Raw genomic sequence first — 25,993 nt, forward strand, 5'->3', positions numbered from 1 at the left:
TTATCTTAAATTCTTGATACTAATTGCTGTTTACAATGCAGAAGCTTACTAATGTTATTGCTATTTAATATCTAAGTATTGCTACATTATTTTTACAAATTTAATCTCTAGAAATATATTGTTCCTCATATTGCAAAATGTAATATCAACTCTCAAATACATTTCAATTTCTATGTGTACAAGTGATACTAAAATGGAGTAAAAAAACAGCTTATAGTATATTTTTTTGAAACAATCATCTTTTTATGTGTATTACTAATTTAATAGCGATATTAAAAAATATATGATTATTGAAAATAACAAAAGATACATATTACAATAACTCATTGTTAGTTAATTTTCTATTAATCTCCAGAATTCGAAGAATTAATGTGGCCTCTTGGACAACTTATCTGTCCTGTTTATTGAATTTTCAGGTTGAACTGTATCTCTACCTCTGTTGCTTAAGAAGTCTCTTATATGTTGCACTATCAAGTCTATTGCCACTGTAACCGAAAATAAAGTAAAATAAAGTATAAATCAGTAAAAATAATTTTGTAATAATGGGGAACTTGATTTCTTTATTATTTTTTTATACAGTTTAGATAAACAATATATCAAATTACATAATTCAAATTGTAATTATCTTGTATAATAATAACAATTTTAAAATTATTTGAGCGTTTAAAAAATCAGAACACAGAATAAAAGAATTAGTACCACACTGAATAATATAATTAAATGTTTCTGAATATGGCAGTATGTGAATAATGTACTAATTTAAATTAAAAATATCACATTTTAAAGAATTATGCTAATATTATATTTTATAGTCGCTGAAATTATTATATGTAAAATATTTTATCGATTTATATTACTATACTGGTGCCTAAAACATTCAATTGATTACGGAATAATAATATATAAAAAAATCTAAATTTTTGGGAACCCATACATGCATAAATGTATATATGTACATACATGTATATTTATAAAGGTTCTTATATATAAATTAATACTTAAATCTTTTTATATATATCTATATAACATAGATCAATCTTATATGTAAAATTGAATAATTATGCAATAGTGGAATTATAGTGTTTGGACGAGGTACTTTGTATAATCATGCACTATGTCCAAGTTTTAGGAACAGTGAAAAATTAATTTTTCCCATTTAAGGGTTTAATAGATGCACACATACTAGAAGCAATATTGTTTGCTGCTTAGTATAAATGTAATACAAATACAGCTGTATAAGTATATAAGAGACATATGTATTAAAAAAAAGTCTTAAGATTACTGCAAGCTTGATCCTAGATCAATGTATGGTGTATAAAAGTGTAGTGGTTATAAGTGCACATATCATGCTAAAATCATCTGCTGAACGTGTCGGATGAAGTCGAAGTACGCCTATGTTGGTGGATGTATGGATGCTGTCTGGATGAGTTTTCAGCCTTTTTCAAACGCAAAATGTCCCAGATGTGGTGCACTATAAGGTCTATTGCCACTGTAAACATACAATAACCAAACCATGTACGTTTTTATATGACCTCCACTTTGCACTAACTTAAAAGATAATTTGTCTAGCAGCCTTTACATACCAGGCAGCACCCATAAATGAATGTATATGTATATATATATGTATACATATATGCATGTGTGTGTGTATATATATACATACATACATATATGAAGAGGAAAATTTTCAGCTGCCTTATCAATCAAAATTTGCATTTGGAGTGTACACTTTAGAATAACCATTAGAATAAATATAATTATCATGATCATAGAGTTGTAATTGATTTTCATATCTAATCAAATTTTATGAAACTGAATTTTGGTTATGATATAATGTAAATTAATTTCATGAACAAGTTAATAATAACTATTACATGTTTAATACCAAACGCAGTAAGGAGTTAAAATATAAATAATTTACTTTCCTAAATTAAATTGTTGCACATGATCCTTATTACATTATAACGATATCATGATTTACCTGTATTGTCTGCACCTCTTGGTATAATAACATCAGCAAATTTTTTAGTGGGAAGACAAAACTCTTCAAATGCAGGTTTCACAAAATTCATGTATTGATTCAATACATAATCTAAATCCCTTCCTCTTTCTTTTATGTCTCTTGGTACTGTAAAAGTTGAAAGTATTCATTCATAATATTTACATATGCAACTCTAAAAGAGGAAACATGACAAATGCTTTATATTATTACCTCTTCTAGCTAATCTAGTATCTGAATCAGTATCCACAAATAGTTTCATATGAAATAAGTCTCGTATTTTAGGGAAATAAAACACTAAAATGCCTTCAAACAGAACTACATCAGCAGGATAAATTGTTGTAATTTGATCTTTCACTCTAAAATCCCACAAAAAATGATTAATTTTATTTTTATTAGTAATTTATGTCACTAAAATTGTTTTAAATGATACGTACAAACTGTTTGTTCTATAATCATAGGCTGGTATTTCACATTTTACTCCAGCTAGTATGTCTTGTAATGTTTGAAGAATCAAATCATTATCAAATGCGTCAGGGTGATCGAAATTATATTGACCTTTTTCTGCTTTAAGTTTTTCGGCTGACGATAAATCTCGATAAAAACTATCTTGTGAAATACAAACTACTTGTCGTTGCATGTGATCCATGTCTACTTGCCCTAGTTTTTCCATTATACGCTTGCACACGGTTGACTGAAAGGACGAAAAACATTGTTTTCATTAGCTCTTCGATCGGAAAATTAATCAAAGATCTTATAATTTTCAAGTACACGTTTTTTTTAGAGGTTAAGTTAGACCGAAAATATATCTTGCACAAATTATTTAAATATAATTTAGATATTTCGGAAACACAAAATGATACATTACTTACTTTTCCACTGGCAGTGCCGCCTGAAACTCCAATTAGAAAAGGTGTTTTGCTTTCTATACCATTTAATTTTCCGTTAATACCAAAAGACATCTTTCGCGAGGTAACAATATTCATCGACATATCTGCCATTGTTAAAGATCTACTTAGACCTTCGGAAACGAAATATAAAGATCTTGAAAATGACACTCAAAAAATGGTTTTACCTATAACACGAATGACTCCAGCAGATGTTAATGGAAGTTGCAGATGTAACATATAGCTTGGTGTAAATCATTAGATCCAACAAGCGCGCGCATCAGCAAGCGATATTTAAATACTATCAAAGAGGAATTTTCTCTCTGATGCTATATACATATTTGCATGACGTGGAAAGATTAAAAATAACCGAACTAAGTTTTTTATAATGTAAGTTACCTATTATAATTTAAATTTAGTATTTGACTTAATTATTTTAGTATATACATTAATATTGGATTTCTATCCTTTACAATATTTTTCATTCTCTAAATATAATTTGAAGGACTACAATTGATTTCACTAAAAATATTTCATTAAATTTGTTTTCATAGCCTTAATTATGTGTTTAAATTATTTTTTTCATTGATAAAGCAAATAAATAAAGAAGTAAGTCTTCATTTTATTCTTGTTAATAAATCATAGTTTGTACTGTTATTATAATTTCATATAAAGAATCACACTTCAATAAAAAAGACAACGGTACTTGTTACGTTTTTAAATTAGTTATAATATAATGTAGAAATCTCTAGAATATTAGAGATAACATATAACTTTATCTTAACAAGTTTTATCGTAGTATTGTAGTATCGTTTTATCAAGTAGTATCGTATATTATTAACAAACGTTTGATCGTAAAGTTCTGAAACAAAAAACAACAAGTTTTTTGACTGTCGAAATGGAGAGTTACGAAATTTTGAAGATAAGAAGAAGGCATCGATGGTGTCGTCATGTCGTGACTGATACGATACATGTCGTATTTGCACAACTGAATGTAGATATTGGGAAACTGAGAATTTCAATACGCTAACTAGTGACAGAAAATTAATCTGCTGAGAGTAAGTCGAATATCCACATGGTCACCAATGGTTAAATTTGACATGTACATACATTTGTGAAAAACGAATGTTTTTAAACTTGTTTTAATGCTTTTAAATTATTCAGTATAATAAGAATCATATAATTATTTAAGCAGTTACAAAAATTTACGTAATAGAATTTTCTCTTGGGAAAGATAAAAGTAAAATATATTGCTATATGCAAAGAAAAAATGTGATTATAGCGAGAGAGGCAGTATACATGACCTCGTGACTTCATACTCATACCACTGTAGACTGTAGACGTACAGATTGTAGATAAACGTAGGTGGGGGACAAATAATGGAACAGAATTCATCAATGAATGAAATTCATGTTAAACAGGGGGAGTTTCCTGATATAAACTCTGTACGAAGTAGATATTATGGTAGATAATTATGTAAGAAATGATTTTGTACTTCTGCTTTATTTATTAAAAAGATAAAGTAATGTGGGATAAACTTATCAAACGTTATGTTTGTGTAGCAAGTTATGAGGTAACTTTCTATGCTTAATACATGTATTTGAAGTTATAGTGAATTTTCTATTTGTCTAATATTCAATTATGGAACAAATTAATAATATTCTTCGCGATGATAATTTATATAAGGTATAATATAAATTGTTATTTGATTGATAAAATATTCAAAAATTGAGTGAGAACAAAGGAGTAAACTGTGCATATATGTATGTTTATTAGGATTATTTATTTTAAAAATATCTACTTACAGGCTGCTATACAAGCATTACATGGTTTACAAAGCAATAGTAATTATTTAAAATTAGTAACAAAAGATAATTCACAAGCAAATGCTGTTCGTAACTTGCCTGATACAAAGAAATATTTAATCCGGTAATGATCTCCTTTTTATGTTGCATTAAATAAAAAATATGTATCTTAAACATCAAAACAATTTGCTAACGTAACTTTTGCAGGTCTGGTATCACACTTGAAAAATTAGATACTTTGTCAGTTATACATATAGCAGGTACAAAAGGAAAGGGTTCCACTTGCGCATATACAGAAGCTATTTTACGTGAACATGGTTTTAAAACAGGATTCTTTAGTTCTCCACATTTAGTTAATGCAAGAGAACGTATAAGAATAAGTGGGCAACCAATAAGCAAAATACAGTTTACTCAGAACTTTTGGAAAATATATAAGAAACTGGAAGATACAAAAGAACATGAATCTGATATGCCTACATATTTTAAATTTCTGACAATTCTCATGTTTAATACATTTTTAGATGAACATGTTGATGTTGCTATAATTGAAGTTGGAATTGGAGGTTTATATGATTGTACAAATATTATAAGAAATCCTGTATGTGTAGGCATAACTAGTTTAGGATTAGATCATACTTCTTTACTGGGAAATACTGTTGAAGACATAGCTTATCAAAAATCTGGAATTTTTAAATCAGGAACTGTTGCTTTTTCTGTTCCACAATTATCTCAAGCAATGCGTATATTGGAAGAACGAGCAATTGAAAGAAATTGTAAGTTACGTGTTATTCCATCTTTTGATGAATATAAGTGGGAAAATCTTTCACCTATTTTACAAATAAAAAATAAAGTTCAGCAACAAAATGCATCTATAGCTATTCAGATGGCTACTGAATGGCTACTGACTAGGAATAAAGTTGCATCTGTATCTATGGACAAGATCGCAATAGCATTGACCTCTTGTAAATGGCCAGGTCGAATGCAAATTTTAAGAAGTAGTATTGGCGATTTTTTTTTAGATGGTGCACATACCATTGACAGTATTGAGTGCTGTATTTCATGGTTCAATGATACAAGTAGTGGAAGTAAAGGAAAAAAGGTTCTAATTTTTAATACATCTGGTACTCGAGATCCAATACAACTATTAATACCATTAAGATCTTTACATTTTTATAAAGCATACTTTGTACCAAATCTTGTAGGAATTAAAAGTTTAGACAATGAAATGAATAGCTCATCGACAGATGAGCAAAAAATAAAATGTGAAATAAATTCTAAAATATGGGGAATGAATTCAGTAGTTGCAAATAATGTTCTTGAAGTTTTAGAAGATATAAAAAAGAACTTGGTACAAAAAAATAATTGTGAAAGGTATCAAATACTTGTTACAGGATCCTTACATTTAATAGGTGCAGTTCTTGCTATTTTAGATCCGAATTTGACAATGAATACAGAATTTTAATATGTATTTTAAAAATTTGGGATTATATGATATATTTACGAAATATATAATAATGTTTTTAAAAAAGAAAAAATGTAAAGAACATTCTTTTTATATAAACAATAGAATTATGTATTTAATAACTATATTAACAACTGTATCAATCCATAATAACACAGTAATGAGATATTGCATTGTTATTCTGATGATAATCGTAAAATACTTATTGATACTTTTTCTTAACAATTCTTTTGTACTTCAGTATAAATATATTTTTCACAAAACTATAAGTAATTGTAAAGTTATTTGTACATATAACAAGTTAGTGTTACATATGTTTATGGAGTGAACGACACAGAAAATACATGATGTTAAAATAAGAACTAGAGAAAATGCTTAAAATATTTTGGTATGATAATCTAATTCTGATTCTGCTTCCGTGTCAGATAAACTTAAGGAAACGCCAGTTCTTCGTCGCAGACGATTTTCGTCAGGACTCTGAAACATATAAAAACAAGTTTTAGATGAGACGAAATATTGTATTTGATTAAGAAGCACCTATCTGACTTCTGCTAATATTTAGTACTTGGTATTATCTGAATCGTTGTTGACTAAATAATAAGATAAAATTTTAGAAGAGCTATTGCCTGAAAAGATTAGAGATCGATACCTGATCTAGAATACCAGCAGTGGGTTCAGAGGCATATCCTACTTCTTGTGCATCTTCTTCTAGATCTGCCTCGTATTCCTCTAATTCATCGGTATCAGAATCAATTTCCAAATCTACATATATACTTCCTCTGGAGACTTTACACACCATTTGAGCTAAGTCTGTGAAGGTATACGAAGATACTGTTTGCTGGTTTGCCGCTTGGTGTTTGGCTCGCAATGCACGGGCATTTTCCCTATCTGCATTAAAACGTGGCAAAACCCCAGCTTTCAATTGTACTTCAAAATAAGTTTTTCCTGTAAAAAGTATACTTCATATAATCTACTTATCTATAATATTTCTATAGAATGTAATATTTACCGTGTTGATATCCGACATCTTTAATCTCATCAAAATTAGCAAATTGAAGAGTTTTATATTTATCTATTGGTGGCCTAATATATTCGCAATAATCTGAGTTTTTAACTTCCTCCAGTTGCCGTACACAACTCACGTATGCTAATCTCGATTGTATGTCGGGTAAATTCGGAACTTTGACAGGCGTTGCGAAAGGATTCCATCGTTTCCACAATAACCACCAACCGGATAAAGAATCTCCATAATTTGTTAAATCCGTATCATCTTGTGATCCAACGTCAATGGCCAAAATATGATGCGCTCCTTGCCTCAACATTTCGTCAGCTTGAACAAAGAGATTATAAAGCCATATGCTGGAAATTGATTATGACGTATAAGTTATTACAGCTATGATATGATAAACAATACAGGTTTAAGATACCTGGCACGTTATTAACATAACACCCATCGACCAAAAGATGCCCGTCAAGAGGGTCGCAAATAGGAGGAAAGACCCCCGCAATGGTCATACTGGCTCGAATGTATCTCCATAGCAAACCTGAGTTGACTTAGCTATTCAGGATTTGACAAATGCATCTTTTATCAACGGGAGTGAGCTTTATATCATTTTCAAGATTATATTATGCTTTGAGTTACAATAAACCGTGTTCTGAGCTTATATCAATGAAAAAGACTAATATAATTTCATCTATTCATTGATACAAAGTTGCTTTTAATGTCCAGGTAATTTTATAAAATTAAAGAAGAAACTTATAAACGTTTTCATCTAAGAGCGTTTGTGCGTTCAACTCAAAGTATTTTATAGTATATATGTCAATAAATTTTATAGAGACACATAACGCAATTGTTTTGTATCATATAATAACAAAGTTAGACGCACTTTTTTAATGTAACGCTCAAATTACCTGGAAGGTTATTGACGTACCCGCCGTCGAGCAGGAGATGGCCGTCAACTGGGTCACACATGGGTGGCATATAACCAGACAAAGACATCGAAGCCCGAATGTACCGCCACAGCGATCCTAAACACGACGAATTAAGTTCTTAAATGTATGTTTGTATTTCTCTTTGAACTTCGTATATTCTTCTATAAAATACATGATTACTCCTAACGCAAGAATCGATAGCTTCAAAGCTGTTTGTTACCAGAATTCATAAAAAACATCTCAAACGAGAAATAAAGTTTGACATTTGTCAATAAACGATACATAACGGAGAGTACGTCATTACAATGATTATCTAGAAAGCTCACTCCCGCTGTTCAAGCTTATTTCTACGCAATGCTCTACAGTAATGCTTATTTGAATTTAAAAAAATAGGTCTTTGAGTTAGAAATGTATTTATAAGTTCTCTATAAATTTCACCAAAACAGCGAGAGAGTTTCCAGTTAGTTAAATCCAAATCATTTAAATTTATACCTTAAATATATATCAAAGAAAACTGGAAACTGTCAGTGTTTTAATAAATGTTATACTACTTTCGTTTGTGTACAGACCGTGTGTATGAGTGCGCATACAAGAATCAGTGATGTCTGTGGTTATTGTAAAATATGGTAACCATAAATCTTCTATGTACGTATCACCAAATGTTGTTTGAATTGTGCTATTGAAGTCTTTTCCAGAAAACATGGATGTTACTGGATATGTTAAATCCATTATTTGTCTCCACCATTGTGTCATTTTCTATCAAAAAAAGTATATGTTCATATAAACAAAAAATAATAAATTTTATGATATGATATGATATGATTAATTTTATGACATTTACTTTAGACCATTCACGAGCTTTCTGGGTTGTTGTTGTTATATTTTTTTCCATACACCATAAAGCACCCATAAACGCTCCAATACTAACTCCACCAACCATGTCTATAGGTATACCAGCTTCGATAACTGCTTTAAGCATCCCTACATGGGCTGCACCTCTAGCACCTCCACCTCCAAGTACAAGCCCAACGGAAGTTCCAGTTAACCAGCGAGCAAGCCTACTGAAGTCACTATGTATGTTTGGCTCGGACATCAGAACTTTGGAATACAGCTCATTCTGAAAATTGAATTATTAACATGCTTCATATGTAATGAGACACTCGGTACTTTTCTTTATAGCTTACAATTCTATACTGAGATCTTCTTGTAAACATCCGTTTAGGACATTGAATGTGATGATGACTAGAAACCCAAGATCTCATATTCAACCACTGCACTGTATTGGTGGGTCGTTGTCCACTTTGTTCTTTATGCAAAAGTACTAATTCTTTTTGCGTTCTCATTACTAAACGTTCGACTTCACGTTCAGTTCTGCCTATGGATGGAGGTTTATCTCCTAAACCTACAATAAGAATACAGTCGGCTTGTCGAACACATCGTTGGGTCCACAACGTGTGCGTTGGATCACATTGGTATAATGAAATTCGGTGTTGATCCTCTTGCTGCGCAAGCCATGATGTTAAACGGTATTCATTTGCAGGTTCCATTATAGTGCTACCTAACGTCTATTAATTAAACAAAGATACAGGCATTTTGTATAATTTTATTACTTGTACTGGAATTAAAGTGATTTCTTTTTTATATTAACTGCTTACTTTTCGAACCACATCAGAAGTAAGGCGTAAACATGGCCCAATTGCACATAACGAGTGATAAAGTTCATACGTAAATGCTGTTAATGGGACATCGTCGGATACCGGGACTATTGCAACAGTTGAGAAATTTACTTGAGCTGGTCTTGCATCAACTGTTGCAGCGGCCCGTCTATAAATATATTCATATGTATAAAGGAAATTCAAATTACTACAAAAAAGGAATTGTATAAATAGTAAACAAAATATTATAGATATTTACTGTGTATCACTACTGCCATTCTTTGTGTGCGCTTGTTGCCAGGTGCCAAGTATACGATGTCCAAGTAAATTTATAAGTCTTGTAACTACTATTGGATAACGAAGTTTTATAACATTAAATAGTCCTTCCGGAAGTTTCGCTAATTCGGAATCTCGTACTGCCATTACTGTTGTTGATCGTGGAGTTTGTGTAACCATTTCTACAATACCAACAAGATCGCCTTTTCCATATTCTGCAACAAGTTCTTTTTTCCCATTCATATATGTGATTACCGACCGAAGTCGACCACTTAACACAATAAATGTTGAATCTGATTCATCTCCTTGTCGATACACTGCTCTTCCACTTTCAAGAAATAGCCAATCAAGTGCAAAATCAACCTTTTGAAGAAGATAGGATAAATTATCGGTATTAAGTAACAAGTGAAATAAATGGTACAATAGTTTTACCTGTCTTACGAAGGGACTAAGTCTTCGAACAACTGAATGAGCAACATGTAACACAACAGTTGGCTGTTCTCGCATAATAGCGAAAAATGTTGGTTTACTAAGAAGTGCTATGCGACTAGAATGCTTTGCTCTAATGGTATAAAAAGAAGGTTCTCCAGTCAATACAGCTAGACCACCAACAATCTCGCCTTGATGAGCGCTAAACATATGAACTTCTTGACCTACATCTCTACCTTCTGAAACGCGTTGACTGATTATTAACGAACCAGATACAACATAAACAAGCGCAACATCCTAGGGAAAAGGAATGTAAAATTCTATGAAAATATAGACGTTTATGAATAATGTATAGCAATATTTAAAAAATGTTAACCTTATGAGATTCTTCCTTCATTAAGTATGTTCCAGCTGGTACTTCTCTGATTTGAACTTTGCCATCTTTGAGTATTGTATCATCTTCTAAGCCAAGTTCCCGAACAAATGCTTCTGTAGCCATTTGCACAAGCTGCGCTTCATCGAGTTGTTGTTGTATTGGTTCAGTAGTAGTAGACCTCTTTTTGCTTGGATGTGAATTTCCCGTGTGTATTACATCTGGTTGTGATACTTGTTGTGATGTTATAGGCGAAGAATTTGGCCAATGAGAATCACATTCTGGTACCATATCTGCTGTATTCTGACCTGATTGTGGACTTAAATTTTGATTTTTCCAATCAAGATTAGTTTTTGGCCTATTATGGAACGAATATTAATAACAATGCATTTTTTATTTCCTACAATTTTTTCGTTAAACTTACCGTCGACCTATAACTATAGGTACACTTTGATGACTACTTGTAGAAATGTCGCGATGAAACACTTCATTTCTATCATTTTCTGATGAGACAGTTGCAGTTGTATTGGATTGATTTTCTGTATTTTGGGTAGAAAATGTTTCTTTAGTTCTTGATCTAACTGGAGATCCTGAAAATGGGCTTTGTTTCTTTTTGTGTGGTCCTTGATTAACTAATTCTGCAGATAATCCAAGATATTGATGTAAAGCTGTGAAAGTGACTCTTTGAAGACGGACCATAATGACCTGGATAACTCGAACAAATGCATCAGGATGATCTTGAAAAACCTACAAGGTTTAGGAATAATAATTTTAATTTATTTTAGTCTGTAACGTGTAACTTGAATTATACCTCTTGAAATGCACTCATTGGTAACTTGACTACAATAGAATCCTCCACAGTTCTGGCTGATACTGTTTTATAGGTACTTGTATGCCCAGTAAGTACATCCGTGAAGCTAAGAAGACTAGTTACTGATTCTCCAGTTTTTACTAGCTTTAGCGATATTTGAGAACCATCAGGTCCTGTGATATAAACATTAACTAAGCCTTGCTGTACGATAAATAAATTTTCATCTGGATCTCCAATTTTAAATAAAGTGCTCCCAGCTGGTAAATTCATAATTTCTGTATGCTTGCATAATTTAAGAAATACTGGTTTCTCAAAATGACCAAATACTCTGATACTTTGTAACATATATAAAGCATCGGGTGGTACTTTCTCTCCAGGACCTAAATCTTCTTCTAAATATTCGGCAGGTGGTTCTAAAACCTATGAAAATATTAAAAAAATATATATAATAATAAATACGAAAATAGGAATTAAAATAAGAAATTTAAAATTCAAATACTTTTAGTTGTTGTGGCGCTGTCTCTTTTTTAAGTTGCAAAAGTCTTCGTGCAAATCTCATAACAGCCTTTCTTTTCTTTCCTTGTCCAGTTGCATGTACTTGTCCACTGATGGATTTCACTTTGCGCAACATTTTTCTTCCATAAAAGAGTACCTTGTCTCTTTTTCTGAATCTGGGCTTGCCTGTACCTACCCCAACAAATTCTTTCACTTCTGGGAGGAATTCTTTGTTTTTCCATTTTCGAAGAATAATTATAGATGCAGTCAATAAAATCACAAGAGTCGATATTATGAGTATAAACAGAGTTTTTGATATTTGGTATTCTGCAATTAACTGGCCAATCCATCTTGAAAATAAATAAGAACCTAGACTTTCATTACATTTATTGAATAGTTCTACCACCTATAAAAAATAATAGTAATTAATTAATAACTCATTTCATTTCATTTAATTTCATTCAATAATATTAATGATATTCAAACTGATTATTGCGGAAACACCTTTATATGAATGAATCTTATACGTCAACAAATGGATAAAAAAATTACAAAATTATGAACAAAATATAACAAATACAACCTCCATAGTGGGCATTCATTTCTTCCATCAGAATGTAGTAGAATGTTAAACAAAAACTGCGTCACAAATTCATAAGTGAAAGGCGACGGAAATGCAAGGTAGATGGATTAGAAACAATGTTCTTGCTCTGATATAAAAAATTACTTATCTACATTGAATTAATGACCTTTGATACTTCGCTCGAGTCATCCAGCGCCATTTTAGTCAATTTACAAGCTTGCAACTTATAAAGCTTGCAATTTCGCTTTTACATATTTTATATATTATGTGACATTTTATATTATTTATGTAATTACTATTATTAAATATTATAAAAGTCGAAACTGTTTTCATACGTATCATCTGTTTTATTTATATTTCATATAATTTCCGTTCTTCTAAAATCAAAATATCGAAGTTAAAACTTAGTAATTTTGTATTTTTTACGTAGTATAAATTACAAATTAATTTCAGATATAAGGAAATAATATTTTTGTGCTAAATTATGAATTGATTGATTTATTTTTGATTTATTTTTCAGAATAGAGGGAATTAAGAAAGGAAAGATATAAAACGCTTAAGAAGCTGTTATTTTGTTATTAAAGCAATATATAAACCATTTATCGTGTAAACCTATCTAAAAAAAAAACAAACGAATAAATATATGCAGTAACAATTTTATTTCCTTAATTAGTAAACCAATTTTTAACAAACGTTGTTCAACGTTATGGCATTGTTATTATTCGTTGTATCAAAGAAGAATTTGAAATATACCCGCCAATATATATTTGACCAATGGTAAAATATTTCCCCACTTAACACTTATTTATATCGGAAAAGTTCGATAGAGTGCGCTACAGCAGAATTCTGGGCGGTTTTTGATGGACAGTTGGGTCCAGCCAGTCAGTGGTTACGGGCCGACATGTTGGAGGTATTTCAGTGATCGTGCGCGGTGGGTATAACGCGTGATTTTTCATGCGTTTTTTGTGCGTGTTCGATATATAAGAAGTGCTTTTTGGATTGCGACGCTACATGTGAAGTGTCGAGTGAGACCAAACCTGCTTGTGCCTGGTTTACCCAGCCCAGCAAACATGAGCTGGGGTACAGAACTCTGGGTAAGTCTACTTGAGACTGTTTCTTCCTCCACCTATCTATCTTTATCGTTTTTTCGTTCTTTTATGATATACTTATATACGACAACACCGAATAGTATACACGTTGAAGTGCATCGGATGCTGACCCGTTGTTTTCGCCAACGCGTAACAAGGATACCCCCCAAAACCAGTTCACGGTGGCAAACCACTCACGGGAGTTTTGCCTTTGCGGTTGCTAGCCGCGGGCGACGTTCTTCTCTCCTTTGGTATATCCCCTCCTTTCTCTGCGTACCCAACCCCGGGTCTACTCATCGCTGTGCTTCTTCGCTTCCTTTCTCATGAAATCTTCGATGACTACCGGTGCGGCGGTGTATGACAGTAACTTGTCATCTTACTACGATCTACGATACGAATTCCGTTACCCTAAAACAATACGTTTGGAGATTATTTTAAAGTATGTTAGCCTTCGTATAGTACTTTACTTCTTTTAGTATTATACGTTCATCATACATTATTTATTCCTGAAATAATATTCGTGATACGCTTTTGTAAAATATACAGTTTATTGAATTTTATATTGAATGTCTAGTTACAGCCCGAACTCTGAACTTTCAGCTACCTATAAACGTGGTATACTTTTATCTGTGTATGCGCGCGCGCTTGTGTGTGTGAACTTGTAGTGATTCTAGCAAGTACACCCGTTATTCACCGAAAATTAGTCATTTAAGTAGGATTTATAGAGCAACTAATAATTGCTTCAGGAGTTTATTTCGAAAATAGTCGTTCTTTATCAGTGTGATCTTACGTGCTTACTATTTTCTCCCGTACGTTTTCACAAAAGAATTCACGCGCATCTAAGCTTGTATGCATAGGACTGAGAATCATGCCACTCAGGTTCGTCATCTTCCTTACTTTCTGTTCTCTATAAATAATTCATTCACGCATTCCAAGCCGTCGTTTTTGTTCCCCGCGATCTCTCTTGCTCGTACAGGTTCGGTGATCGATGGATTTCTTGCTGCTCGGTCTTTGCCACTGAAAAAGATTAAAATACATATTTGATAAGTGTACAATTTATACACTGTGTTACCTCGTTACTCGCGTTAGTGTTATGTTGCAGTGGAGCTGCCAATATCAAACACATCTTTCGCATTACGAATATTCTTGAGTTATAAATCGATATTCAAGATTCACGGAAATGTCAATGTACATGCGCAAAGTAACGGTTATTTTGGATATACAATAGCGTGATCTAAGTGTGCAATACAGAAGACTATGAGTATTCAATGATAACCTTGCTTTCGAGGGTATAGTGTAAGGCACGGTGTGCAATCTGTAAGATTATCGCAACTATTGTTTCGATGCGCGATATATCGAGATTAGGTTAATCTGCGAACGTTTCGATATGAAAGCAGCATAGATTGATTCTATATGTCATTATGTATTACGATTCATTGACGTTCTGCTCATATTCCCTCATGAATCATGATACAGGACGCGTTCGTGTTTAACCGCTAACGGCTGCTCGTGAGCATATGTACACGTACGACACGGGCGTGCCTCGCCATGCTCTTGACAGAGAAAGGGAGAATACAGAGAGAGCTTTGCTTTCAAAATTTCCAGCTGAAATATCATTTCTGTCTATACAAATGTCTGTTTCATCTTTTTCGACGAGTTACGAGATCTTCGTCATCTCATACGGTATATTACTAACCAATAATATCAGTGAATTGACAAGGTACAAATTGTAGGTTATGATAATACTAGTCTCGATAATATTAATAATACTAGTTCAATCGTGCAAGTGGTCTTTCGCAGTGAATGAAATCGAGTAATCGTGGAGGACATTCAAAATATCGATAAGTCGCACTCGGCCTGTAGATTTTTCAAATTTGGTTTACGCAGACAGGATACGCAACGTGATAGCTATGTTTCTTCTGTGTTGTTGATTTAACGATAAAACTTTATTGTTTGAGAAATTTGTCGATCGATGAAGTTTCTCTCGCTTATACCTGCTCTGTCAAATATTTGCTCCAGTTAAAGGCGAGTCCTTGCTTTTAAAATCGATTTGAAGATGACTAATTGAGGTAATTATTTTCCAAGTTGCGTATGTATGCGTCTGTACAATGAGCGTAACATGATCGTTTCTTTGATCGTGTTCGCGTCAAAGTGCAGTAAATGCAAGTCCTTATCGGTCTTGTAGGGAAAAACAATTAACCGCGTAACGACGATTTATTGCAAGAGAAACATGACCGTAATGTTCGTATATCGTATTCGTACCGATGCATGAAACGATTTTCTAGACAATGAATTTTCAAGAAGTATTCTAGAGAACGAAACAACGCTCTTAATTTTGAACAAATTCTGATCTCTTAGATAATTTAGGTAGCGTAGTATAATTTTGCGTTAAATTATCTAGATATAATGAAATTCAGCGATCTCTAGTTACGTAGTGAATCTCATAATGTGATCTAGCACGTATGTGCTTGTTCTTATTGCTTTTACATATTTGTCAACAAATACTGCAATTCTGTGAGTTTTTATTTCGTGTCGATAAGCCGTTCGCTATACCGATCTTGTTTTTAATCACTTTCAGATCTCGTGATTTGAAAAATGGACTTGATCTTTCTCTCTCGATATCAAGTTAATTTTAAGGTATAAACGTTAAGTTACAAACGTTAAAACGACGTGTTCCACTTAGAAAAAGACGTTATTCTATGTTATTTTATGCGATTATTGTACAAAAATTTCTGAAAGAATATCAAAGTATTTTCGATACACCTTCGAGTTAATTTACGATAGTAGCATAGCAATGGAATTCACGAACAAATCAAGGAGAACAGGAGATCTGTCTCGAATGCTTCCTGATCACCTACGCGACTTCTTTGCATTGGGATCGTGGAAAATGGAAGTAAGACGATGTAGGCGGGAAAAGCACGAAGGTTACGAGCACTCGAGTTACTTTCTCCAGCACGACGAAATCAGGAATCGTTTTCTTGTACGTGTACTACAGGGGGATACCGCTCCTCCGCACTCTGAATTACAATCTCGCGGCGGAATGACGTAAGAAAATTGCCGCTGAATTCTCATTTCACCTCGATTTTCTTCGTTAATTTCACGAGCTGTCCAAATTTTCTAGGAACAAGCGGCAGTTTTAGCTTTTTCAATCTCATTTTGTTCGGTCTCGTAGCGATATAAGAGTTTTCTTGTCGTTCATCGAGTAATAAGTAACAAAAGAATGAAATCTCGCGCGATTCCACGAGCCATCGGTTTCGAAGAACGAAAGCGACTTTATCCGTGTTCTCGATTTACTTATGAGCACAACTGACTCTTTCCTCGAGCCTATCGTGGGTCTGTTTCACGAAGAAACGCGTCGTTGTTTCCTTCTCTCCGATTGTCATCCAATGACGTCGGTTTTGCAAGGTGTACCGCTCGATGAGCTGTTTCCGTTGAGTAATAGTCGAATAAAAGCAGCTCTTTTTTTTTACTCGTTTCTGTAGAACCAACAATAAGAAATAAAACAGTCGTTGACGAAGTAGTAGAACGCTGAAGTTAGATGACTAAATTAATCGAAGGTCAGATAATATGATATTCTAGATTGACCAGCCAACGCCAGTTGTTTTATTTTTACATTTCCATTATTTTATTTGGTTACTTTGGATCTTCTAACTAGTGATATTCATTTCTGAAATTTTCTATTCGAAAGGCACATCTCACGACTTCGACGTTGTTCAAGTTCCCAGTTGGCAAGTTTCAGGTATCAACGAGTTTACCTCTCTCTCCATTTCTTCCGTTGGAAATCGTACAGGCAATTGGAAACGTAAATACCAGGCTCAACTTTGTATGCTAACCGATGATTTCATGGTACGACATTCTTCGCTCGTGTCTCAGACAGAGAGTAAGGTCAGGTGTGTTTCTCTGTTCGGAGTTGGAGTATCTAAAAAGGTACCAACTATCTCGGAGAGGATAGGCAGACGCTGAAGGGTGGTTACGTGTCTCGAGAATCGATATCGACCAGCGAAAAAGAACGGTCTTGCTGGGAAGGCGTTTTCAAAGGAGAACCCTGTAGGCAACGAAGGCGAAATTTTCGAGCGTTCAAGTGGTGCAAAAACTTCACAGACAATTTGTCAGCCAGCCGGCTAATTGAGCGTAAACCACTTAACAACGTGGAACGAAAAACTTGACCGATTAAATTTTACAGGTATTCTTCGTCGAATCTGTTGAAAATCGACGATCATTTTAATCTCGAGTTAAATTTTCGTGTCAAAATTGGCGCTTAAACCACTTCTTAGAAAACATATTTCTCGGATCTCGGAGATATTTGAGTTATTACGTGTGCTGGAATAACAAATCCAATTGCCATGATGCAGGCTTTTCGTTTGTTTTGCGATTACCAGAAATATACAGATGTTTGTCGTGTAAAGTTCGTACTGGCTTTCATTGAAACAGAGTTACGCTCGTCGCATTACTTTTGTTATAATTATATATGATATATACACATTAGAAATTGCCAGTTCTAGTGCTAACTATTCAGAAGATACACGCTTTCCCACCCAATCGAATCTATTTTTCTAAAAGAAGAAAGATTCGTCGCAAGGACTTGCCCTCACGTACAAGCTAGTCGTTGAAAGTTCTCAATGGATCATTCGTAAATACGAACGAGATACACACGGTGTAAAGTAAGATTTATCGAAAGGAATAAATCGATTGAAATCGTCTGGTACGAAATTATAGGACGAAATAACACGACGGTATATAATCGCTTCTCCATAGTGTAATTGATAAACGAAATCATCTTTTCTTGGTACGTAACTTGCTGTTTCACTGGATATCGTTCTTATCTGGCTTGCCCTTATCGTTTACCTGTCGCGTTGTTCTTTTCCTACGAACTACGCTCCGTTATCTCCTCCCAACAGCGAGATTCCCGACATTTTTGTTACAATCTTTTTCTCTCAGCGCGTTCCAATGAACCTCGAGCTCCCTCTAACCGAGGAATCGAGACGATTATAAGTTCACCACGACTCGGTTTGCTCGTTTAAGAGGAGCATTCTCGAGAATAGAAACAGGGGCAACGATTTACACGCGGTATGATTGTTCTTCTTCGCGGTACTTATCGATGTGTATCTACAGGGAGCGTCATAGATATGCGTCGTTGAATTGTACTAGTGTTATCGAGATGCATAACAGCAGAGAATAATACGTGTATATGGAAGTTGAACGTCGTTAGGAGAGCCGAAACGATAACGTCGGCTACGATGTGTTTTCTTATATTTAACGTTCGATATATGCTTAATAACAGGTTGATAAAAGTGTCGTAAGAGTAAAGGAAGTAAAGTTCCATTAGTATATCGAGATTTTCAGATAACAGCCTAATTTATCGCAACGATCGTTTTGTGAGTCACTAAAACGGAATTTCATCGTAAAATGTTTCAAAATTATTTGTATTGTCAGTTCTTATCGCGAATTTGCCGAGCGTTTTGATTCAGATAATTAAAATCTTGGTAGAAATACCTGGAGAACGTTTGGAAAATTATTGGCGGCGAGCAGATAAGGAGAGTCGTTCGTTAAAGTGCAAAGTCACTCGGCGAGACTGCATGGTTGCTTTATGGTGTACAATGGAATCCATGAATTCGAAATTTCAAGCGGCGTCTGAGACTTGCGGTTCCCACGTCCCATGGACACAACCGGTAGCTAGCCTCGAGCATGGACGAAGGAAGATGTTTGCATGATTACACGCTTTGTGTCTCGCCCCGTGTTCAGGAATTCTCATAATACTCGGGACTCGAGAAATCGTTCTCTGTGAGTATTTTTCTGTTCGCGATTATGCGCTCTTTACTTTAATTACATTCTATTATGCTGATAGAACTTATTAACTCAATTATCCAATAGACGCGCGTCTCAGGTGAAAGTTCGAATCGTTTGCAAGAACCTTCTTCCACGCACGAGCATAATACTTTGTTCTTAACTTTTCTCCATGCCATAATTAGGGATGCCCTTCAGTTGCTTCGTTCTTCTCTACTTTCTAACTCGTTTATATTCTTTAAACATTTTGCCACTGTTTTATTACATTCTCGCGTCGCTTCTTTCCACTCGCTACAGCCATTGGGTTCTTCTCCTCTGTCATATTTCCACTTGCTTCGCGGATATGTATATTCCAAGTATTCGAAGAATTCTTGAAATACCACCGCTCGGGATATTTCCTTTTTCTCTGGTAACAGAAGCGTTCGCTGTGACATCTCCTCTAATGCGGTCTCTCTATCAATTTAATTACGTTACGATTGTAAATTCCATCGAGGAAGTATTCGAATTTCGCCGTTTACTTTCACTCGTCGAATCTTACGATCCGATTACAATTTGTAAGAAATTCCTGCTCGTTCTAAAGATCCTAAATATACTAAGACTCGTTCGTTTTTTACGAAAGAAGACCTCTTGTTCGTTCCGGTGCATGGCGTTCCTTGCGATCGCGCATCGCTCGTTATCCGATTCACCGGTTCTCTTCCATAGAATTTCGAATTAATATCGCGAGGAGGTTCAGGTTCGGCAGAGCCAGGCTCGAACGGGTCTCGCGAAGCTCACGAGAGGACCTGGTCGACGCAAAGGTGGGGAACGGTTCGCGGTGGCGAAGAAAAATCACCGGGATTCTGGCGGGACTGCTCGCTCTCAGGGAGGCGCTCCTTCTTCTTTCCTTAAGCAGCGTGTCCCTTTTGCAGCCGGTTTTCGCCGTGACGCTGCTATATGCCGAGAGTGCATTTCTTCTTTGCGGCAGAACACGCGTGCCGAGGTCGCTCAGCGAGACGCCGACCGGGGAACTTGCACTTGAATTTTTTCATTCTCGCCCCGAAAGTTCATCGTTTCTACCTCTGTGAATACTTTCTTTTCTATTCTCCTTCTTTATCTTTTCTTTCCTATTTTCTATCCATCTTCTTGTGGATCTTGCGTTTTTCCAACATCGACCTTTTTGCTTATTAAATGGGCAACCAGTCGTACGAATTAATTAACTCCTTGCCAATCATTTAATAATTAATTTCAATTATTAAACACAGATTGTTTATTTAACAGACCGTTGCTGCAACGAGTAGCCAGTGTTTACTGAAATTGCTATTCAAGGAACAGCGCAAGGGGTTGATCACGATGCGATGGAATTAAAGTGAAAAATTCAATCGTTGCGAGAAAATAAAACGAAAGGCGATAATTAAAGAACGAAGACGTAAGAAAGGAAAAAAGAAAGTCGATCGCCTGTTCGGTCGATTCCTCGCCAAATATCTCTTGGCCGAGCCACGTATTTTTGCCCGCATGTATGAATGTTTCTTCGAGAGCCGGCACGTATATTCTGCGTGTGCGTGGACCGTGAGGCAAAGAAAGTGCTCACGAACTTGCCCCACCCACGCATTGCGCCAAATCTCTATAAATATACCGTAGAGGCGAGAGAGCACGTTTACGCGCACACGAATCGTGCAACATAGAATAGGAGAGAGAGAAGCTTTAAGTTGTTCGTGGGTGTGAGCTTCTAAAAACGATACTTGTTTCGTTTTTACGGTGTTTTCACGCTGACGAATTAAACGTCCATTCGATAGACTCTCGTATGGTGCGGCTACCTTATACGATTCGCCGAGTGGAGGCGAGTACGTTTCTTTATCTACTACTTCGTCGAAAGACAAATTTTTACGCGTCATCTTTTTCAGATATTAGCCCGAATTAATGGCGTTTCTTGAAGGTTCGTGTCGTTGTAACATACTTTGTCTTGTTTAATATGTATTTAACGAACAGACGACAATCTAATTGCCCGCCTAATCTATTTTGTGGCAGCAAGGGTTAGAAAGGTCTTCGTGGAGCAATCTGTCGGAGGAATTGTCATAATTCCTAGACTTTTTTTCGATCTTTCGAAATCGCTTCCTGTTATTCGATCATTGACCCTTTTCTTTCTATCGGGCAATTGCCTGGATTTTGTTCCTCGCGGTAGTCGGTGTATCGGAAGTGAAACGCGGCGAGTCTGCTTCGTTACAGGTCCGCGCTCCACTTTGAGAATCGATAAGCTACTGGTCTCTAAATGAAATTCTACCACGAAGAAGGGCAAGGTTTTTCACATTAGCCAGTCGGAAGTGGACCGGAATTGTCGTTCTCTAGGTATATTCGAGACGCAGCGTATCGTAGAGAGAATCTCTCTATATACACGTTAAAGCTGACGTCGTACGGTCTCCTCCTCCATGGGTCGATCGATAAACGCAAAACCGAGTTGCGCCTTTTTGCGCCGCTAAGAAACAGACGGACTATTGTACTTTCGAGTACAATTCGCACCAATTCCGATTTCGCACCAATGACGCTTCGTGATTCGCTAGATTTATGTTTGAGAAGCTTGGTAGAAAAGTGGTACAGGTGTTTTTTATACGAATGTGCACTGCATAGATGAACTGCAAACTACACGTAAGATCCGCATCCATTTAGAGGATCTTGTTATAAAGTTTCGAGATTTTATGAGTTCTCGTAATAATACATTTTAATGCGCGATCACTGTGATGTATATACTGCGCGTGTCCTAGAACGGATAGTGGTAGAGTTATATTAGTAAAGGTTTCCAAGATTCGCAAGCGTCTCTTTATCGATCTAATCTATTGTCCGAAAGAAATCCGTAAAAGAATCGCAGCTATTTCTCCGCACAGAAGCTCGTAATTGGGATATCGATTTTTAATTGCAAGTACGACGCGATTCTTATCGTGCAGCTGCGATTTATTAATTGTTCGTTCCCCGAGGCGTATGCATTTTCTCGAAACAGCGTCGCAACGACGTAGCGTAGATTCTTAGGATTTTCAGACATGTAAGAATATACATTGTTACCTGTCAGTGTTTCGTAACGGACTAATCGGAATACTTAGCTCGTCAATTGAGAAACCGGCATTCGTCGGATAACAACGAACTTGATAGGAAGATCATATGCGATAATCCTAATTAGAATTATAAGGTAACACGCGAAAACTACAAGCCTCGTAGCCTTCGAATATGTTCACCTTCGGCTATGAAATTGCGGTATTCGAAGACATTGAACAGATGTATAGGTTCAACCTTCGCTTCGAGCTTCGATCGAGTTCGAAGACACGCAAGACACGATCTTCGCGAGGCGTGAACTTTAACATTTAACGTTTCAAGGATCTGAAACGACTTAGGCGGCGCAGATTCACGAAAATCGATGGTGAAGCGTGCCGAGATCGGATGTCACCTGGCATACTGTAGTCGTTCATGGTTGTGACCCGTTACACGGCTAGGATTTGACCGTTCGATTCCTTTCTCGTACGCCACGCAGTTTCGTAGCCCGTGTTTTGCCTCGTTATGCATGCACGTAACGCATTCTTGCGCAAGCAGAAGCAAACGTCCGATTTTCGATCGTAGCAGTGTCGTATAACGAGTGAGAATGTATATGCGTTTTGTATGCTCGATTCTTGTCGTCGGCTTGCCAAATCTTCGTTAGGGCATCCCCAATATGCGCAGCGCGAGTAGCATCAGTCAGGCTCGTGGAAAATTAGCTTCTAACTTTAGTGCACAATTATATCGTGCTGTGTCTTGTATACGGCGTGTAACGTGTTGGCTGGCAAATATGATGGAGCCAGCTACGATCGTCGAGAAGCCGGTTAGTTATTAAGTTCTTGCTTAATACCGTACGTGCGGTGAATTTGTCGCTTTTTTCTCGTCGATCGTGGTATAGCATAGCTTGAAAGTGAGGTAGGCTACAAGGTAAAACTGGAATGATAAATCTACGACGAAGTAAATCTTTAGCAGAACGAAAGTGTGTGGCGAGTTGATATTTATTTGAACGACGAGAGTGAATTAAAGTTATGAGAGAAATCAAAGACGCGTATTCTGTTACATATGCAACTTTATGAAAAAGAGAGTAGACTGCCCAAATGATAAAAAAGCCCACGCTTACTAGGCTTCTATCTAGTTCTAGTTGGATTCTGTTGCTTCAACGGTGTTCCATTTGCTTCCGTTTCTTTGGTATATGACAAAATGTGCCTTGATACGCGTAATTTTGTGAATCCTACGATTGCGGGGATAGTTGGAGATACGTTTCTTTTTTATCTTTGTACTATTGATCGCGAAAGTCAAATTGCAGATAGAGTGAGTAATAATTACTCGATGTTTAATAACAGAGTTATATATTTTAAATAATGAATAACGTGTGGCTGTATAGAAAGTGTTGAATTCTTTGTTTTGTTTGTTATATCATGGGCTAGAGTCGATAAAAATCAGAATTTAGAAAATGAGCTTGTACAAATGGAACTTAATCTTGTGAAAATGTCGAAATTTATAGGAAACGAAAAATTATCGTCCAGTACCGATAAATTGTTCAATTAATAGATTTTTCAACCTAAATGCTTAATAATGTTAAAAAAATACGTGGATCTTAGGACACACATTTTTACTCAAATTTTATTTTTAAATATATCACAAGCAACTAATGTTTTCTTTATCTGTGCATTGGACGCGTGAGCAGCCCTCACGTTCGTCGTTTTTGGAACATTGAAAATCTCTACGCCCTGTACCCGAGTCATCTTATTTTCGAGGAATAGCTTTAAAGTCGCATCCGTATTCCCTCTATCCAATTTCCTCTCTTCCGCTTTGGAATTTCAGACATTTTTCTGCGAGGAAAGGTAGAAGAAGGTTCAAACGAACATTTTCTCATTTACTATCACTTGCCAACAGATTGAACTTGCAGATAAAAAGGGTTTGGTTTGTACTGGTCGATGGCTGATCGGTTGATACTGGTTGGATGGTCGGTTGTGAACGACAAACATGTGGAAACGTTTCAGACTATGGCATATATAATATACGAAGAAAATTGTAAAACTGGCGCTGGTAATTACACTTAATAGGCTAGATATGGTATACATAGTAGAAAAGGAACATTGAATTACCCGAGAAATAAAATATCAATTAATTTTTAACACTTGGAATATGAAATATGGAAAACGTTGTGTATGCAAATAAAAGTATGCCGGCTGGTACTGCACGATTCTCCCCTACTACTATTTTTATTTTTTCTCAAATTCTTAGGGCTACCTTTGTTCAGAGATACTCCTGATGCTCTTCGGAGTCTCCGGTGGTCTTCGCTTCAGTGGTGGTGAAGCAGTTACAAATCATATCGGCTATCTGAAGACTCACAGGTGCTCGAGTCTCCTATGTGGTATAATATCATGTTGCTGCATTCAGTCCCTGGGACAGAACAAAACGGATAACATCGGATGAATCAGTGTTGTGCACGAATTGCATTGACTCGAGATAACAAGACCACGACCCCGTTGCCGGCGATGAAGCCGTGTTCAAGAGGAGAGAAGAGTTTCCAAGGGTCCTTGTTAAGACTTTCGAGAACATGGATTTCGTCCTCTCGAACAGGAAAATACTTAACGAGCAGTATGCCGCAAACATTTCGTTTACGCTCCATTCGACGAGAGCAAACGCTCTGTACTTCTTTAATTTTATTTAAATATCGTCGGGAGACCTCTGAGTTCTATAAGTATCAAAGCTGCCAGTAATTATGTACTTTGACGATTCTCGATGGATTTGTATTTAAATTTCGGTGGAGCATAATTATTTCACCCTCGTTGTCGATTCTCCCTTTTCCGTTTCCACCAAAAGCTGCAAAGGCCGCAGAAGCTTGATTATCTACGAGTATTAATACGCTTTTGATCAGACATGCTATCGCCGAGTACAAAATCCTGAAAATGCATTACTCATGCGATCAAAGTATAAATACTCGTTATCGAGAGAATACGTGCATAAATACGATACCAGAGCATCGGTTCTCTTATTTTCGTTCTTCTTATCTCTGATCTGTGCCTTTTCTAAATGCACAGCGGGATGTTCACGATTCATCGAAAGATCGCGCGTCAACTCGAAACGTATGGACGTGAAAAGCGTGCTCGTTTTTCCATTAAAATGGCCATGGCGATACGAGAACGTGTCCACTCCACGACAATACCGGTCATAGTTGAATAGAGAGGAAGAGAGAAAGAGAGAGAGAGAGAGAGAGGTAAACAAAGTAGAGAGTGGAAAAAAACAATGAGCCTGAATGACAGAGTGCGCGAGCGACTGCTCGTATTATCTGGAGAGGGAGAAAAAACAGTGCGAAGGTCTGCCGAGTCATTGACCGCGTCCAACGATAGTAACGAAATGTTCCGGTGATTCCGTGCTAATTAATTCGCGTTGCATAGTTACGATTGTACACGC

At 35.6% G+C, this 25,993-nt stretch overlaps 4 protein-coding genes and 1 long non-coding RNA gene across 15 annotated transcripts in view; 2 read left to right on the forward strand and 3 right to left on the reverse strand.

The window, feature by feature from the left end:
• Positions 1 to 114: 114 nt before the first annotated feature.
• On the reverse strand, positions 115 to 3,207 carry LOC117206035 (uridine-cytidine kinase). 2 transcript variants are annotated; one of them, XM_033445004.1, is made up of 6 exons: positions 3,075 to 3,207; positions 2,872 to 2,993; positions 2,437 to 2,693; positions 2,213 to 2,358; positions 1,982 to 2,128; positions 115 to 485 (listed from the first exon to the last, which is right to left on the reverse strand). In XM_033445004.1, exons 1-6 carry the CDS (start codon positions 3,124 to 3,126, stop codon positions 367 to 369), a joined length of 843 nt encoding a protein of 280 aa, XP_033300895.1. In that variant the 5' UTR covers positions 3,127 to 3,207; the 3' UTR covers positions 115 to 366. The 2 variants fall into 2 exon arrangements, with proteins under 2 accessions (XP_033300895.1, XP_033300894.1); XM_033445003.1 differs by lacking the exon at positions 115 to 485 and adding an exon at positions 541 to 1,489 and having other exon boundaries at positions 3,075 to 3,126.
• An 899-nt stretch (positions 3,208 to 4,106) lies between these two features.
• Positions 4,107 to 6,421, forward strand: LOC117205928 (folylpolyglutamate synthase, mitochondrial). Of its 2 annotated transcripts, none has more exons than XM_033444787.1 (3): positions 4,107 to 4,459; positions 4,694 to 4,815; positions 4,899 to 6,421. In XM_033444787.1, exons 1-3 carry the CDS (start codon positions 4,412 to 4,414, stop codon positions 6,151 to 6,153), a joined length of 1,425 nt encoding a protein of 474 aa, XP_033300678.1. In that variant the 5' UTR covers positions 4,107 to 4,411; the 3' UTR covers positions 6,154 to 6,421. The 2 variants fall into 2 exon arrangements, with proteins under 2 accessions (XP_033300678.1, XP_033300679.1); XM_033444788.1 differs by having other exon boundaries at positions 4,422 to 4,572.
• On the reverse strand, positions 6,238 to 12,928 carry LOC117205923 (neuropathy target esterase sws). 5 transcript variants are annotated; one of them, XM_033444777.1, is made up of 15 exons: positions 12,708 to 12,928; positions 12,129 to 12,530; positions 11,630 to 12,049; positions 11,243 to 11,565; positions 10,822 to 11,137; positions 10,449 to 10,742; positions 10,000 to 10,379; positions 9,741 to 9,909; positions 9,270 to 9,650; positions 8,927 to 9,202; positions 8,655 to 8,841; positions 8,065 to 8,181; positions 7,163 to 7,483; positions 6,803 to 7,098; positions 6,238 to 6,630 (listed from the first exon to the last, which is right to left on the reverse strand). In XM_033444777.1, exons 1-15 carry the CDS (start codon positions 12,720 to 12,722, stop codon positions 6,529 to 6,531), a joined length of 3,999 nt encoding a protein of 1,332 aa, XP_033300668.1. In that variant the 5' UTR covers positions 12,723 to 12,928; the 3' UTR covers positions 6,238 to 6,528. The 5 variants fall into 5 exon arrangements, 4 of the variants coding, with proteins under 4 accessions (XP_033300668.1, XP_033300667.1, XP_033300666.1 ...); XM_033444776.1 differs by lacking the exon at positions 8,065 to 8,181 and adding an exon at positions 7,581 to 7,697 and having other exon boundaries at positions 10,822 to 11,176; XM_033444775.1 differs by having other exon boundaries at positions 10,822 to 11,176.
• A 622-nt stretch (positions 12,929 to 13,550) lies between these two features.
• The window catches only part of LOC117205927 (formin-binding protein 1-like), a 31,753-nt gene continuing 19,310 nt past the window's right edge, over positions 13,551 to 25,993 (forward strand). For all 4 annotated transcript variants that reach the window (XM_033444782.1, XM_033444783.1, XM_033444784.1 and 1 more), the window contains exon 1: positions 13,551 to 13,801. In XM_033444782.1, coding sequence (XP_033300673.1) covers positions 13,778 to 13,801 — 24 coding nt within the window. In that variant the 5' untranslated portion in view covers positions 13,551 to 13,777. The remainder of the gene's footprint in view (positions 13,802 to 25,993) is intronic.
• On the reverse strand, positions 13,712 to 16,124 carry LOC117205930. Of its 2 annotated transcripts, none has more exons than XR_004487312.1 (2): positions 14,594 to 16,124; positions 13,712 to 14,203 (listed from the first exon to the last, which is right to left on the reverse strand). It is a non-coding gene; the product is annotated as an uncharacterized LOC117205930 (long non-coding RNA). The 2 variants fall into 2 exon arrangements; XR_004487311.1 differs by having other exon boundaries at positions 14,586 to 16,124.

This window comes from Bombus bifarius, unplaced genomic scaffold, assembly GCF_011952205.1.
Source record: "Bombus bifarius isolate JDL3187 unplaced genomic scaffold, Bbif_JDL3187 scf7180000007996, whole genome shotgun sequence".
Classification (NCBI taxonomy): Eukaryota; Metazoa; Arthropoda; class Insecta; order Hymenoptera; family Apidae; genus Bombus; species Bombus bifarius.